This window comes from Gastrolobium bilobum, unplaced genomic scaffold (genome assembly GCF_033153095.1).
Source record: "Gastrolobium bilobum isolate Gb01-03AN ecotype WA unplaced genomic scaffold, APGP_CSIRO_Gbil_v1 utg801, whole genome shotgun sequence".
NCBI lineage: Eukaryota > Viridiplantae > Streptophyta > Magnoliopsida > Fabales > Fabaceae > Gastrolobium > Gastrolobium bilobum.
Genome location: NW_026895918.1, coordinates 14,300 through 34,361, shown reverse-complemented (window position 1 = coordinate 34,361; position 20,062 = coordinate 14,300). Strand labels below are relative to the sequence as shown.

The 20,062-nt window shown below is 38.5% G+C and overlaps 2 protein-coding genes and 1 non-coding gene across 3 annotated transcripts; 1 reads left to right on the top strand and 2 right to left on the bottom strand.

Annotated features, from left to right (window-relative positions):
• Window positions 1–2,919: 2,919 nt before the first annotated feature.
• Window positions 2,920–3,831, bottom strand: LOC133296801 (uncharacterized). The gene has a single exon (XM_061495858.1). The coding sequence runs from the start codon at window positions 3,829–3,831 to the stop codon at window positions 2,920–2,922; it is 912 nt and encodes a 303-aa protein (XP_061351842.1).
• Window positions 3,832–3,924: 93 nt separating this feature from the next.
• On the bottom strand, window positions 3,925–5,544 carry LOC133296800 (uncharacterized). Its single transcript, XM_061495856.1, has 2 exons — window positions 4,317–5,544; window positions 3,925–4,106 (listed from the first exon to the last, which is right to left on the bottom strand). Exons 1-2 carry the CDS (start codon window positions 5,542–5,544, stop codon window positions 3,925–3,927), a joined length of 1,410 nt encoding a protein of 469 aa, XP_061351840.1.
• LOC133296802 (small nucleolar RNA R71) lies at window positions 5,042–5,148 on the top strand. Its single transcript, XR_009749556.1, has one exon. It is a non-coding gene; the product is annotated as a small nucleolar RNA R71 (small nucleolar RNA).
• Window positions 5,545–20,062: the final 14,518 nt, after the last annotated feature.

The window sequence follows — 20,062 nt, the reverse complement described above, 5'->3', positions numbered from 1 at the left end:
TAAAAGTTGAATCTTTGATGGATATCTTCGCGAAATGCAGAAATTGCATTCTGTCGCGAAATATCCAGATATGGATATCCGAATATTGATATCCAAATATGGGGTCTGTTGATATCCGAATACGGATATCCGGATATGCATATCCGGGTATTGATATCCGGATATGTCCCCGACAAATATCCCGATATTCTGGGTTTTTGAGGAACAGTAGCTTACTGTTCATCCAGAACTGATGTTTGGGGTTTGTGGGCCCCAGATTGATGAAGTTGAACTTCTGTAATAATTGAACTAAGTTAGAATCAAGTGATTAAGGGCTTGTGGCTTTGTGTGAAGCCTTAAGACGTAAAACGTTAAGGAAAGGCGTGGTCTTTATGTTGTATGCTTGTAGAGTGTGATTATTGATATATTATTGGTCCATAACAGATTGTGACACTGCTGTGTTTGGGCTTTGAGCTTGTGTGGACTCTTGGATTGGATAGTTAGCTTAAGAGGTAAGCTTTCATGTCATCGGTTTAGCCATTGTTTGTTCCACCATGTCCCATGGGGGATGGTTTATATGCATGATGTGTTTTCATGTATTGTTTTGCCGAAATGCTATTGAATTGTTAAGTGAAAATACTATATGATATGTATGTGGTGTTCCGTCTAAACAGGAAGCCATAGGAGATGCTTGAGGACCCCTTGTCTTACTGAGATTTCTTGTTTGGAGATCTCACCCCACGTTTGGGGGCGCTTATTTCAGGTTCAGGTAATATAGAGGCTGATGCCTCTGGTGGCAGGAGGCCATAGCTTAGCTGATGATATTGCTGTTATATCTATGTTGACATGTCTGGATTGGATGCTGTTTATATTTTCTGGCTTATTATTATGTTGTTGGGGTTGAGACTTATGTGGGGCTCGATGCCTTATTTGGGTGAGCATGGGGTTTGTCCATGCCACTTTATGTTAGTACTTTGAGTTGATTTGTATAACTTAGTAGGTTGTCCGGTCTACGTGTTGTAGTTCCGTGACTAGAGACTTATATCTGTTATTTTTATTAAAGAGGTATTCAGTTAGCTGTCTTTTGCAATTTACATACAGGCATGGTTTTATTTAAATGATTAATTAAGCAAGTTGGTAATGATAATGACGTTATAAATGAAAAGAAAAAGATATTCTGCATTTTTAATTAAGCGCAGCTTAATACGATGATATGATAACATTACCGGATATATACAGGGTGTTACAGTTGTCACAAGCTTCCACATACTTCCTGGGATCCTTGTACAATGTTGGCCAATAGAACCCACTCATCAAGACTTTTGCTGCAGTTATTTCACCTGCAAAGTGTCCGCCATAGGCTGAACCATGACAGTGCCATAAGACATCTTGTTGTTCCTTCTCTGGAATACATCTTCTGATTACCCCATCTGAACACCTGTAGAAGAGGTATGGTTCATCCCAAATGTATCTCCGTACATCATGCAGAAATTTCTTTCTCTGTTGCCATGTGAAATCTTTAGGCATTGCTCCAGCAACTTTGTAATTTGCAAAATCGGCAAACCACGGTGGGGTATTGATTGTCAAGACTTGATCCTGCACCAACTTGGAAACAGTGCTTATGGCCAGTATTTGCTCATCAGGAAACTCTTCTTTAATCACTACTTCCGGTCCTTCTTGCAGATTTTTCTCTGTGATCCTGGATAAGTGATCAGCCACCAAGTTTTCAACTCCCTTTTTTGATTTCCACTTCAAACTCTTGTAGAAGTAACATCTATCGGAGTAACCTGGGCTTAGCATCCTTCTTAGTTAACAAATACTTCAAGGCTGCATGGTCAGTGTAAACAATAACCTTTGACCCTAGCAGATATGACCTAAATTTATCAAATGCATACACAATAGCCAATAACTCTTTTTCTGTAGTAGCATAATTCTCTTGTGCCTTATTAAGAATTTTACTGGCATAGTAAATGACATGCAATAATTTGTCTTTTCTTTGGCCTAACACCACTCCCACAGCATAATCACTTGCATCACACATAAGTTCAAAAGGCAGTGAAAAATCAGGTGCCATGATTATTGGTGCAGTGATCAATTTTTCTTTCAAAATATTAAATACAGGCAGGAAGTCATCAGTAAACACAAACTCTTGTTCCTTCCTTAACAACTTGCATAAAGGTTTTGCAATTTTGGAAAAATCTTTTATAAAGCGTCTATAAAACCCTGCATGACCAAGAAAACTTCTCAAACCTTTGACATTTATGGGAGGGGGAAGTTTCTCAATAACAGAAATTTTGGCTTTATCCACTTCAATTCCTCTTTTAGACACCTTGTGTCCTAAAACAATACCCTCTGTCACCATGAAGTGACACTTCTCCCAATTCAGCACAAGATTACAATCTTGGGATCTTTTTAAAACACTATCCAAATTTTCAAGACATGCATCAAAAGTAGGACCAAATACAGAAAAATCATCCATAAAAAGTTGCTGGTGCATTACATAAGCCAAAAGGAATCCTTCGGTACGCAAAGATTCCATATGGGCAAGTGAATGCAGTTTTCTCCTGATCTTCTGGAGCCACAACTATCTGATTGTAGCCTGAGTCTCCATCTAAGATGCAGTAGAAAGCATGTCCTGCCAATCTCTCCAGCATTTGGTCTAGGAATGGAATAGGGAAATGGTCCTTCCGGGTTTCTTTATTAAGTCTCTGGTAATCAATGCACATTCTCCAGCCAGTGACTGTTCTTGTGGGAATTAATTCATTGTTCTCATTCCTCACAACAGTCATTCCTCCTTTCTTGGGCACCGTCTGTACTGGACTCTCCCAAGCACTGTCTGAGATAGGATAGATCATCCCAACATCAAGCAACTCCACCACTTCCTTCCTCACTACCTCCTTCATAGTAGGGTTAAGTCTTCTCTGTGGTTGCCTCACTGGTTTAACCTCCTCTTCCATCATGAGTGCAGAAAGAAGGGTTGATACCCTTAAGGTCTGAAAATGACCAGCCCATGGCTGTCTTGTTCTTTTTGAGCACCTTAATCAACTTTGCTTCCTCCCCTTTGGACAACAATGCATTGATAATGGCTGGGTAAGTTTGATCATCTCCAAGAAACACATACTTTAGATTTGAAGGTAGTTCTTTCAATTCTACCTTGGGTGCTCCCTTAGGGATATCATCAACTTTGTTTTCCAACTCTTCAACTTCTGGTTCCTCCTGATAACATTCCACACTTGTCTCTTCCTTGAATTTGTCCTCCTCAAGTGAAGAGTTTTCTTCTCCTATCACTTCTTCCACAACCTCCTGTATGATATCAATCCTGAAACAATCCTCCACATCAACAGGATGTTTAATAGCTTCAAACACATCTATGGTAACTGTTTCTTCATTCACTCTTAACATCAACTTCCATTGTTCAACATCAATTAGGGACCTTGCAGTGGCTAAGAATGGTCTCCCTAGGAGTAGAGGACTTTCAGTATCCTCCTCTTCCATATCTAGAATTACATCCACAGGGAAGATGAACTTATCCACCTTGATCAGAACATCTTCTACCACCCCTTCTGGTCTCTTAATTGATCTATCTGCTAGATGTAGGATAACATTAGTGTCTTTCAATTTGTTAATCCCCAAAGCTCTGCAGACAGACAATGACATCAAATTTATACTGGCTCCCAAGTCACAAAGTGCTTTTCCTACTTCCACATCTCCAATAGCAATAGGAATGCTGAAACTTCCTGGATCTTTTAACTTTGGGGGAAGCTTCTTCTGAATCAGGGCACTACACTCCTCCGTTAAAGCCACAGTCTCACCATCTTTTAATTTTCTCTTCTTAGATAAGAGATCCTTCATAAATTTTGCATAGTGAGGCATGTTTTCTAAGGCTTCAGCAAATGGAATGTTGATCTGTAATTTCTTGAAAATATCTAGAAACCTTGCATAATGTTATTTCTGAATTTCTTGCTTCAACCTCTGAGGATAGGGAACTTTGGCATATGTAGATAGATTAACTGGCTGGTCTTGCTTGTCAGCCATTTTCTTCTTCTCCCACTTCATCAACTTCTTGGGTGAAGAATTGTTTTCCACAACTACCTCATCTTCTTTCTTGTCTTCCTTAACTTTTTCTTCTTCATCATTTTCAACTACAACATCTTCAACAACAACTTCTTCCTCATCTTTCTTTTCTCTCACTTTCTTCTCTTCCATTTTCTTGTTAACCGATTGAAGCACAAGCCCACTTCTTGTAATAATGGACTTACAATGCTCCTTTGGATTGACCATTGTATCACCAGGGAATTATCCCTATGGTCTCTCAGAAATCTGCCTGGACAACTGACCAATTTGGGTCTCCAAATTCCGGATGGATGCTTCTTGGTTCCTGAATGATGTTTTTGTCTCTTGCATGAATGCAAAAGTTTCTTCCCTGAAAGAATCTGACCCTTGTATATAATCTTGAGTGGTCTTTGATAGCCGGGAAAAAGCTTTCTCCCAAGCAGAAGTATCACCTTGTTGTGAAGAATGTGATGGAGGAGGATGCAGTGGAGGATTCAACTGATGATTAGAACTGTAACTGAATCCTGGGTGTTGATTATTATTCTTCCATGGTGGAACATATACATTTCGCCCCTGGTTGTTATGTTTCCTTTGATCATACCATACCCCATTCACTTCTGCCTGTTCAACAGATCCCCCATAATCACAATCATCTGTAACATGGCTTTTCCCACAAATTGCACACACAGAATTAGTTTCTACATAAGCAACCTTTTGTGAAGATAGCTGCTTAGTGAGAGCATCCAGCTGTTGTTGTTGTTGTTTTTGTATTTGCATCATCTGATCATTCTTGGCTAACAGAGCATCATAACCATCAAGTTTTATAATTCCCGTTCTTCTGTCACTAACTGGAGCATTGTCAAACTTTTGAGATGCCAGAGATTCAAAGATGTCAAGGGCTTTCTGAGGAGTCTTGGTTGTTAGTGAACCACCAGTTGTGGCATTCACCAATGTCCTAGTGTTGGTTGTCAACCCTTGGAGAAATATTGCTGCTTGATTCCACACTTCGATTCCATGTTGTGGACATTTCCTCAAAAATGTCTTGAACTTCTCCCAGGCTTCATAGATAGACTCTGATTCTTTCTGTTTGAACCCTGTAATCTCATCCTTCAACTTTTCCTTCTTAGATGCTGAAAAGAACCAGGCTAAGAACTTAGTCTGAAGATCATCCCAAGTTGCGATACTCCCTTGAGGTAATAATGATTGTAACCATCTTCTTGCATCATCCTTCAGTGAATGAGTGAACAACCTTAATAAGATGGCATCTCTAGTCACACCATAGATCTTCACCGTATCACTTAACAGTAAGAAATTTTCAATGTGCAAATATAGATCTTCTACACTGGTACCAGCAAATTGTTCCTTCTGCACCAATTGTACTAGTGCAGGTTTCAACTCAAAATTATTAGGCTCCACAGTTGGTCGAACAACACTCCCAATCGGTGGAATGACTGTGGGAGTCATGTAATCTCCCAGTGTCCTCTGTGGTGGTGGCACATGATTTTCTGCCATGACTTCTTCCTGAATTGTCACTCTGGCTTCACCCCTTTCTTGTAGCTTTCTTTGTCTTGCTGCCTTCCTGTTCTTCCTAATTGTCTTTTCTAATTCTGGATCAAACAACAGAGTTGAGATTAATAGTACCTCGCATACACTAGAATTGGAATTAACAAAACTTCACACAAAAATATAAATTGCTGAAAATAAAAGATTCAATCTCAAATATTAATGGTGTCTGTCAATGTTGAAGAACAAATCCCCGGCAACGGCGCCAAAAACTTGTTGCAACTTTAGCAAGTGTACTAGTCGTACAAGTAATAAAATGATGAATAAAGATCGTTCCCACAAAAATTGTGTTCAAACACTAACTAACCATATATACTTAAGTTGAATCAAACAAAAAGTTATTGATTGCATTGATAATTGTCACCAGAAATTTGAATTGTGTTAGAACTTGACAAAATAATAGAATATGAACTATAATTTTAAAAACAAGTAGTCAGAAATTAATTTACCTCAAGCATGAATTTATGTAAGAATCAATTCTATTATGGATTATCTATCATGTGATGCTAATCAACCTTTTTCTTATCAACAAGATGTAATCCCTTACTATCCTGATTGATACATTAATCAAGAATCCCAATCCCTTGGTGATTCCCTTCTTAATACATACATTCAACACTAAGATTTTAAAGATTACATCAGAGTCCTAGCATCAATCCCTTGAATACTAGAACACTGATGATGAAATTACCAGTTGTAGAAATAATGTAAACATTCCTGTTCTACACTACTCTTTTGATGGAAAGAATTAATACAGGAAACTTCATATCATCACATAAAAGAAACTCATAATATTCAATCAACTATACATAAATCATCCTTGAGTTCCATTGAAATCAGACTACAAAGGACTCTACTCAGACATAGCAAAAGAAATAACAAGAGAAGAGGAAAGATCAAACTCCATTGTCATGATGTTAAGTCTTCAATCTTCAATCACAATTACATAAGTATACTAAACTAATACAAGAACTAAGTCCTAAAGAATTTGGAAAGTCAGAGAAAACGAAAAGTCAGATCAAAATTTATCTGACAGGATCTGTTCAAATGTGAAGGCCGCTTGCCTTTTATAGTTTTCAAATCACACCTGAAAATTAACCAAAAAACTGACTTGGGCACTAAAACGTTCCCTATTGGACGTTTTAGCGCTCAACTTTGACGGATGCCCAACTGCTTTCAACTGTCTTCAGCACTAAAACATTCTACTTGGACGTTTTAGCGTTCACGACCAAAACCTTCTTGCACATCAGAGCGCTAAAACCCTTGCATTGGACGTTTTAGCGCTCGGCACCAGCAATTTAAGGCCTCAATATGCAGCAGCGCGCTAAAACGTTCTCCTTGGACGTTTTAACGCTCAACACTTAGCATTCTCCCATTCTTCAGAATCTTCTTCCTTTTCTCTTTTGCTTCTTGAGCTTCATTTCCCTACAAGAACAATGTAAATTTTCAATACATCTTCCAGAACTTGTATTTAGGACTTTCCAGGACATTGACCCTCTTTTCCATCCATTTAATCACACAAATTAAGCTAATTCATGCTTAAAAACCTTATGAACTAAGGGTTTATCAATGGCTCAGAAATTTGTTGGGCAAGTTGGAGCAACAACAACTCGGTGCAACTGTGATACGAGTTGATAATAAATCAGCAATTCAGTTGGTAAAGAACCCGGTGAATCACGAGAGAAGCAAGCACATCGACGTTCGCTTTCACTTCAACCGAGATCATGTGAAGGAAGGAAGTGTAGAATTAGTACACGTGGCAAGCCGGGACCAAGTCGCATATATCTTCACGAAACCGCTACCGACGGTACTTCTCGACAATTGCAAGAAGTTGATCGGCATGAAGGATGGGAGAAACATTTAAGTTTACGGGGGAGTTTTGTTAAGTAAACGTTAAATTCCATTTTAATGGGTTTAAATTTATCAGTTATGGATAGTTTATGAGTCATGAAGTTAGCATTTATTTTAGGAGTTTTGAAAGGTTAAAAGTCAGTCGTTATTTTTTGTTATTAATGTTGAAGTGTCTCTTTAGTTTCTTGTGTCAGTTAAAATATTGAAGAGTCAGTTGTCTCTTGGTTTTTCTTATGTGAGTTATGAAGTTAAAGTGTTATGTTTATTAGGGGTATAATGGCTGATGTTATGAGTAGTTAATTAGTGATGTTATGAGACTCTTGATTAGCTTTGTAATGTGTCTCTTCATTAGTACTTTCAGTTTTTTGTGTTGCCTATTAATAGGCTTGATGTAATGAAGAATTGAGAAGCAAACGAAGTTTAGTAAAATATAGTCCTCACGACATTGTTGAATAATTGTTTTATTTGTTGGTTCTGTATTCGAGCGATCCTACAATACCTGCTGATGGGCCTATAGTTCAGTATCATCTTGGTCATTCCTTAGAAAAAATGTGTTTCTTACACTACTGTTTTGAGCTATTAATAGGTTAAAAAATATAAATTGTTGAGTTATTGGGCTGATCGAGAATAAAAGAGAGAAATGTTGCAATTGTAATGGAAGATGAAAAGTGAGAAAAAGACTTACCAGTTCAGTTGACGCATGGGAGTTCAGCAGGTAAGAGTGAAAGCATGTGTTTGATCTCCTCAATATCATCTTTGGGAGAAATTTGAAGCATTAATCCTGGACCCGCCTCGAATGGAATTAATCGCGATGTGATAAATAGATTGAAATTTTTCAAAAAAAAAAATTTGAGGAAAAGACTTGCACCTCATATTGGCCCAATAATTTACTCTCTTTCTCTATTCTTATTGTGCAAAAAACTTGTAAAAAGAGGAAACCTAAAAGCCTAATAGTCCAACCAAAACAAATCTTAAAGATGATTGAGAATGTTATAAAAAAAAAAAACAAGAAGATGATTGAGAATAAAGTGAACGTGGGAAATCTTCTCTAATGTGGCTTGACAATTACATATGTATTCAGATGAGCTGCAGACCTTGTTGCAGAATCCAAGCTATATGTATTCAGTGGCTGGCAATCCTAAGGACGATTAAGCAATTTATTTGATGTCATTCAGTGTCTGGCTAGCATAATTAAGCAATCACTTCCGGTTTTAAAATAAGAAAAAGCATGATTTGTTCAGGAAGGTTGCATTACCCTTTACCAGGCATCAAAACATCAACCTTGAAAGATTATAGCAACGCAACAGTGAAGAAAGATAGAAGAAAGGAAACAACAGACAAGCAGGAAATAACTAAATACATGCAAAAAAATAATTAAATAAGAAAAGGTCACCAACAAACATATATCAAGTAGCAACTAAATGATTCATGAAGGCTCCGAAAAACGGGGCAACCGTTCATACATAGACAAGCAATCAATAACTAAATACATACAACTAAAACCACATTTCTAACCAGGAACCCTCCAACTAGCATCAACTTATCAAAGTTTCTATAAATTTACAACTATGTCATACCACTTCACAAAGAGGAGAGAGACAGAGAGAGAGAGAAAGGTGAAAGTGAAGATAGTACTGCAAAGAAAGACATAAAGGAGAACAACAACAACAGAGTGAGAGGGAGCCGAAGAAGAAAACTCATCGTAGAAAAGCTTCACGTCGGCGGGAAGTGGCTGGGTATTTCAAATGCCGTGAGTAGCAGCATCTTTTAAGTGAATGTCTGAAATGCACTTTCTATTCTCTATCATAGCTATGGCACGAAAAGGCAGGGTAATTTTGTCCCAAAAATTGTGTCAAGCTTTCCCAACATCCAGTATTCCAAGAATACCACCCTTTTGTGGTATTTTTCCATGGTATTCAGGATCACAATTTGTACAAAGGTCCAATTCCTGAGAAAATTGGATTCCCGAGATAATTTTTACAAACTTTGTACCAAACATAGGTAAATAAAATTTTTCAAATTCACTTTTTTGGGAATCTCAAAAAATTCTCTCTACCAAACACCCCCTTAGAGGAAAGAGAAAAATGATACGACACTTGGACCAAAGGAGCAACCTTGGATGGAAATTGAAAAAGGAAACAAAAGGAAGACCATTGATGCATTAGGAAGGGAGGATGGTGTGACTTATGACATAAAAGGCAAGGGAATGTAAAGTCAAAAGAAAGGAGCGGACTCTTTCTCTCTCTATGTGTGTGTACAATTTTCCCTTTTAGTTTCATTCTTCACGATGACCATAATCTACATCTTCCTCCTCTATTCATATATTGTTGCACTTATCACCATTTTCCTTCATTTTGAGAGATTTTCAATCCTTTTTTCTTCATCTCCTTCGACATTGCTTTCTAGTTTTATTGGAGAACTTAATCTGCTTCTTTCTTTCTTTGTTGATTTTCAGCCAAGCCTTTGAGCATAAGCTAATTTGTTTTAGGAATGGGGGAACTTTGGTACACAATACTGTAATTTGAATATTGGTTCAACTTTAATCTTTGAATTTATATTGTCTTTGATTTTAATTGCATCTCATTTGAAGAAAATCAATTCTATTTGAGGATATGACTTCTCGAAAGAAGCTTATCTTGACTTAAAGACGTTAGTCAAGGGATGAATATGTTTTTTCAGCCTTCATCTATTACCTCTGGAATGAGGACCATCTCGAGTTCCTTGTTATAGGTCTTGAACCAAATTTGTTGGGAACAAAACAAACAATACAAAAGCACAAAGAATCTGCATTGGCAATAACAAGTGACCTAAACAATTTCATTGTATTGAGGCACTGAGTCAAGATTCGAGTTGCGGCATAGGAAATCAGCGAACCCATTCCTGCTTTCTTTATCAATGTTCTTTCGTTCTAACCATTTCACTAAGTATTTTCATTTCGTTCCAGGGAATTCTTAAAAGGAAAATACAAACGTTCCTTATACCGCTTCAATAATCTGTCATTCCTTATAACAGTTTATGTAACCGGTTGTATATAACGACAAGAGAAAACTGATTTGCGTCAATAGTTAACTTCAATCGTGTAAAGACAATACACATTCCTGAGGAGGAATAATTGGACAAATTGAAATCCCAAGTTAACACTAACACTTGACATTTATGTTCCTTGTTCATTGAGTATACTTGTAAGTACACATAATTCACTAAATCTACCTGCACTAATCAAAATCAAGGTAAATTTCCTTGTGGGTATAACAACCGGGTATATTATTATCTATTATTATCATTTATTATTTGGATGCGTGCACTTGCACAGTCATCTTTGAGATTTCTTTAAGGTTATTCGCACGCCAACACATGCTAAAAGAGTGATTCTTGCAGCAATGATATATATATATATATATATATATATATATATATATATATATATATATATATTTTAGGGTATTACTTTTCTTATTTTACATTATTTCCTACAGAGAAAATAAATGAGGAGAGAGAGAAAAGAATGAAATGAGAGAAAAAATTTACAATGGGACTCACGTATGAATGTGTGTGTGGGAATGTTTTGGTCTCATGTAAAAGAAGAGACATTAACCCCATATATATATACATATATACATATATATATATATATGTATATATATACATATATATATATATGTATATATATATATATATCATTGCTATAGGTCCAACATGACACTTTTGCCACATGTCAAACAGATGTGAACTCAGCTGACTCACGTTCTTTTCCCACGTGACAAAACGTCTATCATGTTAGGTGCTACTAACTTAGTCAACAAGACTCACATTTTTCTGCCACGTGACACAAAATATCCCGCTACCTAATAACAGGACTCTTTCGAAGTATAGCATTTTGGCAGCTTTTTTTGAAAAAAGTGTTTGTCCTTTTAAATGACACAATTTGTGTCATTTCACTCTCACAAAGAGGTAAGATCCACACCTTTATATTATTTTTCCACTCTCTCCCCCTTTATCTATCTCTTTCTCTCACTTAAAATGACACAACTTTAAATCCTTTAAAATGATACACATCCCCCCCTCTTTTTTTTCCCATAATAAAAGGTTACATTTTGGTCGTTCTCCCGTACTACTGATTTAATATTGTTTAGACATAGAAGAGTAACCCAATTTACAAGGCTCCAACCATTTGGGGCTTTGTGGAGAGCCTTACCCTTGTGAAAGAGAAGCCATTTTCGTAACTATAAGTTTAGAACCTTTGATAACCAGATTGTTAGTATATGGATGTCCTAGAGACAATCTTTTAATTAGATTAGGACATATGTGGACCTTTGTATTGTCACAAATAAATAAAAGCATTATTTATCCTGTTTCATATTTTGTCTCAATATTACTGTTAATATTTTATATGAGTAACTAGATAAACCCCTTGGAAAAAAATAGGTATCTCTTGAGTATCTGTGATGAGATCACGATCATGAGGATTCAAGGATACTGGATATTTATTCCTAATTTTATGTTCCTAGTCTAGAGACACTGAGAATGGGGATCAATGATCTCGGGTAAGACTAGCACGACTTATCTACTTGTATTCGGATGCAAGGTAAAGACCTCATGAGCTACAGATATGGAGATGTCTTAGCTAAAGTCATGGGTGGATCTATAAGGGTATAGCTCGCACTGAACAGACCCACAAAAGACATAAAGACTCATAGGTATACTGTTGGGCTTGTCCTGAAAGAGCACAGGGCTAGGGTGATAAGCTGAAGGAATTCGTCAAATCTCTGTGAGAGATTACGTTATCTGTAAACCGGAGAAATCGGGATGACATTTACAGGGACTCGGGAATCTATGCATAGTAAAAGAGATCATGAGATGATCTGCCTTTAGAGTCAGTAAATTGAAGATTCCCTATTTCGAACAAAGCTTACCCTAAACCGCAAGGGTTGATATGCTTCCTTACCCTAGGTTTTATGGGAAGGTAACCGAGACGAAAAGAAATACATATGGCAACCAAATATTTATAATAGGATGATCAAGTCATTAATCTAACTAGCTCTGGGGCAACAAAGCATTGCTAGTGCTCTGTGTTGTCATTAAATGGGTTGTGGGCTTGTTGGGTCCGAGTCCATTTATGTCAGTGGCTATGTTGGACCTAATGGGTCACACACTAACACCTTAATATCATGATGATATAGCAGTAAAGGTATTGGGCCTAATAAAGGTTGTTAGCCCAAGATGAAGTTTGGAAGCCCACCTAAGAGGGAGAGGGCGCATGGTATTGTTAATGGGCTTGGATGGTCCAAGACATTACTATAATTAGGAAAAATATATATTGTTATGTGGATTATGGATATTCATATTAAATTCGAGTTATGTGCATAGCACGCTTTGATTTCGATTTATATGGCTACTAGAGTGGAATTAAGATTGAGTTGAGGAATTATTTGAACTATAATGATAGGGAGGAATTATTTTGGGCATGTGAAACTTTAGCTAAAAGATGTAGGGATAAATGAGTAGCGACATATAGAAAGATTAAAAAAAAAATAATTATAAGATTTGGGGATTATAATTCCATTGGGCTAGTACCAAAGTAGTAACACTTTTGGGTTTGTAAAATTTGACCCACCTTCCATGTTGGTCGAAGCCTTAGGGCCTTAAGGAGTGCAATTGATGCAGTCCAATTGTTCACTTTATCCTAATCTCATCTTCTCCTAAGTGATCCAACAAGGCAGCCCTAATTGGGTAGCCACCTCCTCATGTCAAACAAACTACTCAACCTTACCCTCTTGTAGTTAACGCCACCTTGGAAAAAAAAAATCTGATGACTTATTGTCTTAAATCAAGGCCATTCAGCTTTAGTTACATGCAGCCAATGAGAAGGTTGGAATCTAATTGCATGCAACTTTATTGGTCAAGAACCTCTCACTTCTTTCCCTCTCTCATGCGTACATAGGTAGGAAGGATGGAATTCTGATCTTACACTTTAACACTCTAACTCAATCAGATTTAAAACTATCCTTTGTGCCTTTTCATGCGCTAAAAATTAAAGGAGAAAAACAAAATTCTGGTCACATGTCCTTCCACCTTAAACTTGCATGTTCACCATGTGGCAAACACCATCTTCCATCAAGCCTTGCATGCGCATAGAGTGTATGAGAAGCAATCAGAACTTTGGTTTAAAACCTCTAAGTCTTGCAACTTTTGGCCAGCCATGCAGCCAATGGAGTTAAAAAGGAAATCTAAATAAATCCACTTTGTTCAGCCACCATTGCCCTATTTCTCATCACTCTTATACACCCTAGTCACAAGAGAGCTTAACCTTCAAATTAAAAAATAAAATAAAACCCAAACCTCTTCCTCACCCTCTCAAGGCCGTAGGCTATTAGAAAAAGGGAACCAACCAGAAATTGTATTATCTTCTCTTCTTCCCTAAACCGTGGAACCCCTTAAGGAATCACCAAGTCTCAAATACAAATCTCTCCTTCTCTTACTCGGCTATGCGTGGTAATTCCAAGAGGTAAAGTGTATCTCTGTTTCACTACTCATTCTCTTGGTTGATAAAAGACGTTCCATTATATGTAAATGATAACTCGAGCTAATCTTCCCTCTCTTCGTTTTCTTGTACACGGTCATCAACTTGAAGAGTGGAGTTGTGGTTTTAGTGGAACTTAAGGGATTGAGTTGCTGCTCTTTTGTTCAAACCGGTTTTTCTTGTGTATTGTGAAGAGGTAGGCCCAAAATCCCTCTTCTTCTTCCCTTTGTTGAAACCGAGAAGCATGCTTAGGATATAGCCTTAGTTATTTTATAGATTCTGTCATGTTTTGCCCTTGGGTCTTAGTTGAAAGCATGAAAGCTTAGAATTAAATTCAGAACTTGGTAATGATCTTAAAGTTAAATGATGGGGCTGTTGATGATAGCTTGGTGTTCCTTCAAATTTTTATGAAGCAAAATGATTTGGACAGCATGTTGTTTAGCTGCCCTTCACACACTCCATGTGTTGTTAAGCTAAATATTTGAATAAACGTTATGAGCTTTGTATGATGAAACCGGTTCTGTTTTGGACCAGCCTTATTGTGTACTAAACTCCATCTAAAATTATGTAGACAGCAGAATAATAAGCTCCCTTTTTGCGCATCCCTGAGTATAGAAATAGGAAATTGTATGAATAAAAATCTTGAGTAACTTCTATGTCAAAACCGATTCTGCCATGCTTAGGAACCTTGAGAAACCGTCACTGTTAAACGTTGGGAAGACCAATTTGAAAGTCAGAATATCTTAGGAAAATAACATTGTTGGCCGAATGGATACATGAACCTTTAGGCCTGGAGAATTGTTGGTAATTAATAGAGATGGCTGAAACGTATTCTGATTTTGTTGCAATGTATATTAGGTGCGCAAAAGCCGTAAATTTTGGATTATACGCTGCTGCCTGGTACATTTAATTGTGACGTACGAGGTATGTGTAGGCGGTATTACCTAATGTGACTATTGGCTAGTGTATGGAATTGTGATGTGTTGCTCACATTTGTTCTATGTTATTATGATGATGATGAGCCAATGGTAAGAATATGAAAGGATGATATGATATATGCATGCATTTCACATCATAATACATTTTTCTGTTGCGTGCGATTGCATACCATGGCATGTATACTTGATTCATGACATCTTGCATATATATATTTGTATTGAGGACATGTGACTGAGCATGCATCATATAGGCATGCCTGGTACCAGGAGAGGGGACACTTGGCTTCAGTCCGCATAGGTTCCACAGTGGGATTCACCTTCATAGGAGCCATTAGGAATACCCACTGTGATGCTATGCGCACGACGGTGCTATGAGCGTAAAGGAAAAAGGGCGTTATATACGCGTTATGATATATGATGAAAAGGATTAAATATTTGAAGTGACTATTTATGATTTTGTGCCTAGTTAATACTGTTGCATTTGGTTTTGTTGCCACACTACTGGGTTTATTCTCACCCCTTTGGGGCTGCAATTTTTAAATTGCAGGAGGACGTAAAAGCATTTGAGGACTTGGATGTTGAACTCTGTTATATTTTTGTTGCTGTCTGGATTTATTCACTGTTGACTTTTTTAAGCTTGGGATGACTGTATTATGTGGTACTTATGATTTTTGGATGACTGTAAAACTATGATTTATTCCTGCTTTAAGTATTCTACGAACAGCGGCTATTTTAAGAAAATATGAAAATGTTTTGCGAAAAGGAAATTTTTTAAATGCTGAATTTTTAATAGTTTACGGTCAACTTACGAGTTACGTTTCAAGGGGCAAATGACCTCCGATTTACTATTATTTTATATGCCCGCGAAGCCCCATGCGTCTGCTTCCAGTTTTCGTTAACTGTACAAAAAAAAAATTTTGAAAACTCGATTTTATATTAATATTTAAAGGAATACGGTTTTCTTAAATTTTCACCATTTTTTTCAGCAACACAATTTAAGTTCTGTCCATCAAAATTTTTTCTTAGATTCAGCTTTCCACAACAATTTCTTTCTCAAAGATTTTCTTTTAGAAAAAGTTTTTATCCGTTTCCGCAACTCTAATAACGATTAGCAAACTACTCTCTTGGATGCATACAAGGGAGGGTGTTACACTAATTGGTATCAGAGCAGTTTTGGTTCATGGTGATTGTTTTTGCTTGAATTCTCTGCTGCTTGTTTTAATTGATTGATATTAACTGCTGAATGATTTGCTTGTTGTTTGACCAATATTCACTACTTGCTAACTACCGTATGATGGACTGCTTTAATTGTTAAATTTAGGTATTGACTGTTGTAATTAGACTGTTAGATTTAGATGGTGATAAGGGACCGATGCACTGTTAACTTACCCGATTTGAACTCGAGTACCTACTTTGAATTTGCTGTCATAAATGACCTGCAGTGAGTCTGATCAGCTCATTTCGTGATATTGTGAGTGCAGAATCATGGCAGGTAATCGCGGTTCCACTCGGGGAAGGACTGACAATGCTGAAGAGGATCTTATCAAAACTATTGGGGGATTGGCCACGTTCGTCCGGAACATGAGCCAAGAATGGCAAGAACATCGTCAACAGAACCAGAATCAACCCCCGCTGCATGACCATGCAGAGGAGATTGCCCGACGGAGGTTGAAGGACTTCCGTAACTTTCAACCACCTATCTTTGAAGGTGGAGACCACCCTGAGGCTGCAGCAAACTGGCTGCAGATGATCGAACATATTTTTGAACGGATGGGATGCCCGGAGGCTCAGAAGCCGGACTATGCCTCCTATCAGTTGACGGGAGAAGCATTGACATGGTGGACTGGCGCGAGAGCTCTGCTGCGAGCTCAGAATACTGAAGTGACCTGGGCTGTGTTCATGAGGGTATTTTTGGACAAGTACTTTCCAAAAGCAATGCGAAGAATGAAACACACGGAGCTGCTGTCTTTGAGGCAAGGAAACATGACTATCAATGAATACATTGCAAAGTTTGCACAACTGATGGAATATGCCAATTTCGACCGTAACATCTATGATGAGGAGTGGCAAGTGGAGAAGTTTGAGAGCGGATTGCATCCCGAGATCAGAAAGCTCATGTTGACCACGGCTATCCGTACTCTGCCCGAAATCATTAATCAGAGTCGGCAGGCAGAAGGCATTATCATTGAAGCAAGAAATTTGAATAGACAACCGGTGCAACAGCAGGGAGGAAACAGAGGGGGCAGATTCTTCAAGAAGAACACGGGAATGAACAAGGGAAAGGGTCCACAGATGCAAGCTCGGAATGGTAATTTCAAGAGAAATACTGCACCCGGTCAGTCATCAGCAGGACGTCAGGGTCCCAGTGCATGTTCTAATTGTGGGAAAAACCATGCTGGAGTCTGTTTACAGGGAAGCAACACATGCTACAGATGTGGTCAGCCTGGACATTTCGCTTCTAAATGTCAAAACTATGCAAGTCAGCAACCTACTCAGGCCAGAGTGTTCACCCTCGATGCTAATGAGGCGCAGAAATATCCGAATCTTATTCGAGGTAACATAATCCTTAACGGTTATCCTATTTCTGCTATTTTTGATTCTGGAGCATCTGGTTCGTTTATGGCAAAACATATAGCTATGAAGATAGGTATCACCCCAGCTCCACTCCCCTATGAATTACAAATCAGTACTCCTACGGGAGGATCCTGTACAGCCTCAGAAATTTGCAGAGGCGTTCTTCTGGAGTATGAAGGAAGCATTTATACAATCAACTTAGTGGTCTTGCCGGTGTTCAATTTCGAAGTAATTATCGGTATGGACTGGTTGGTGGAGAACAGGATCACTTTGGACTGCCAAGCAGGGAAGGTCATTGTTCCTCCGAGAGACGGTAATTTTCTGTCTTTTGCTACTATTTCTTTGTTGCAAGTTCGTAAAGAGCTCCTTCGGGGAGCAGCAGGTTATCTCTTGTCAATCGAGACTGAGACCTCGATTGTTAATCAAATTCAAAACGTCCCTGTTGTAAATGAATTTGAGGAGGTGTTTCCAGATGAAATTCCTCACTTACCTCCTCACCGAGAAATTGAATTTTCCATCGAACTCATCCCTGGAGTTGGACCTATTTCCATTGCTCCGTATCGTATGGCACCTTTGGAACTCCGAGAGTTAAAGAAGCAAATAGAAGAACTGCTGGCAAAAGAATTCATAAGACCTAGTACTTCTCCATGGGGTGCACCAGCCATTTTGATAAAGAAAAAAGATGGTAGTCTACGTTTGTGTGTGGACTATCGTCAGCTGAACAAGGTGACTGTAAAGAATAAGTATCCACTGCCGAGGATTGATGATTTGATGGATCAACTCAGAGGTGCCAAAGTGTTCTCCAAAATAGATCTTCGATCGGGATACCATCAAATCCGGGTCAAACCGGAGGATATTCCGAAAACTGCTTTCCGTACCCGTTATGGGCACTATGAATATCAAGTGATTCCGTTCGGACTCACAAATGCTCCAGCGATATTCATGGACTACATGAACCGCATCTTCCGTCCTTTCCTGGATCAGTTTGTCATAGTGTTCATCGATGACATCCTGATTTATTCGGTCAATGAAGAATTACATGCAGCACACTTACGGATTGTTTTGCAGATTTTAAAGGAGAAGCAGCTGTATGCAAAGTGGTCTAAGTGTGAGTTCTGGCTCAGTGAAGTTCAATTCTTGGGCCACGTAATTTCTGCTGAAGGTATTGCAGTTGACCCCAGCAAGGTCGAAGCGGTGATGAATTGGGAACGACCCAGAACTGTCACGGAAATACGAAGCTTCTTGGGACTAGCAGGCTATTACAAAAGATTTATTAAAAATTTCTCACGATTGGTACAGCCTCTCACTCGCCTCACTCGGAAGGATGTGCCTTTTGAGTGGACTGTAGATTGTGAAGAATGTTTTCAGGAGCTGAAGGATAGATTGACTAGTGCTCCAATCCTTACCATTCCTGATCCAACCAGGAAGTTCGAAGTGTACTGTGATGCGTCCTTGAAAGGACTTGGATGTGTACTGATGCAAGATCGCATGGTCGTGGCTTATGCCTCTCGGCAATTGAAGTCTCACGAAGAAAATTATCCTACACACGACCTGGAATTAGCCGCCATTGTGTTTGCGCTGAAAATATGGAGGCATTATTTGTATGGTTCGCAGTTTGACGTATTCAGCGATCATAAGAGTTTGAAGTACTTATTCGACCAGAAAGAACTAAATATGCGGCAACGACGGTGGATGGAATTCTTAAAGGACTACGAGTTTGAACTGAAATACCATCCAGGTAAAGCAAATGTGGTAGCCGACGCCTTGAGTCGAAAGACTCTGCACACTGCAACTTTGATGATGGAAGAATTGAAATTATTTGAGGCTTTCAGGGATATGAATCTGTCGGTGGTGAAGAGAAAGCATAGCATAAGGTTGGGTCGAGTAAGAGTAGAGAATGAATTATTTCAGAGAATTAAGGAAGCTCAGAGAGATGAGGAGTTAGTCCGAAGTTTGGTTAATAATCAAGATGTAGTCTGGGATGACAAGGAAATGTTGAGGTACCAAGGTCGGTTAGTGGTGCCGAATGAAGAATTAAAGCAAGAGGTTTTACAGGAGGCTCATAAAGGAAATTATGCTGTTCATCCAGGATCCACGAAGATGTACCATGATTTGAAGACGTCGTTTTGGTGGCCGGGAATGAAGCGTGACATTGCTGAGTATGTATCTCGGTGTTTGACTTGTCAAAAGGTGAAGTACGAACATCAAAGACCATCGGGACTTCTTCAACCTTTGGAGATTCCCGAATGGAAGTGGGACAGTATCGCCATGGATTTTGTGGTAGGACTTCCTCGTACGCGAGAAGGATATGATGCTATTTGGGTGATTATAGATCGATTAACGAAGTCAGCTCATTTCCTATGTGTTCGAACAACGTATACTACTGAGAAGCTTGCCAGAATTTATCTTCGTGAAATTGTGAGACTGCATGGAGTTCCTACCAGCATTGTAAGTGATCGTGATCCCAAGTTCACCTCAAGATTCTGGGAGTCCTTCCAACAAACTCTCGGGACCCACTTGAGGTTGAGCACTGCCTATCACCCGCAGACCGACGGTCAATCAGAACGCACTATTCAGGTTTTAG

Excerpts from the sequence above, each read along its gene's own strand:
- LOC133296801 (XM_061495858.1), bottom strand. The coding sequence starts at position 3,831 with ATGAAGGATCTCTTATCTAAGAAGAGAAAATTAAAAGATGGTGAGACT.
- LOC133296800 (XM_061495856.1), bottom strand. The coding sequence starts at position 5,544 with ATGGCAGAAAATCATGTGCCACCACCACAGAGGACACTGGGAGATTAC. Across the intron at positions 4,107-4,316 it reads GAATTTGGAGACCCAAATTG|AAGAAAAAGTTAAGGAAGAC; the intron begins GTCAGTTGTCCA and ends AAAATGATGAAG.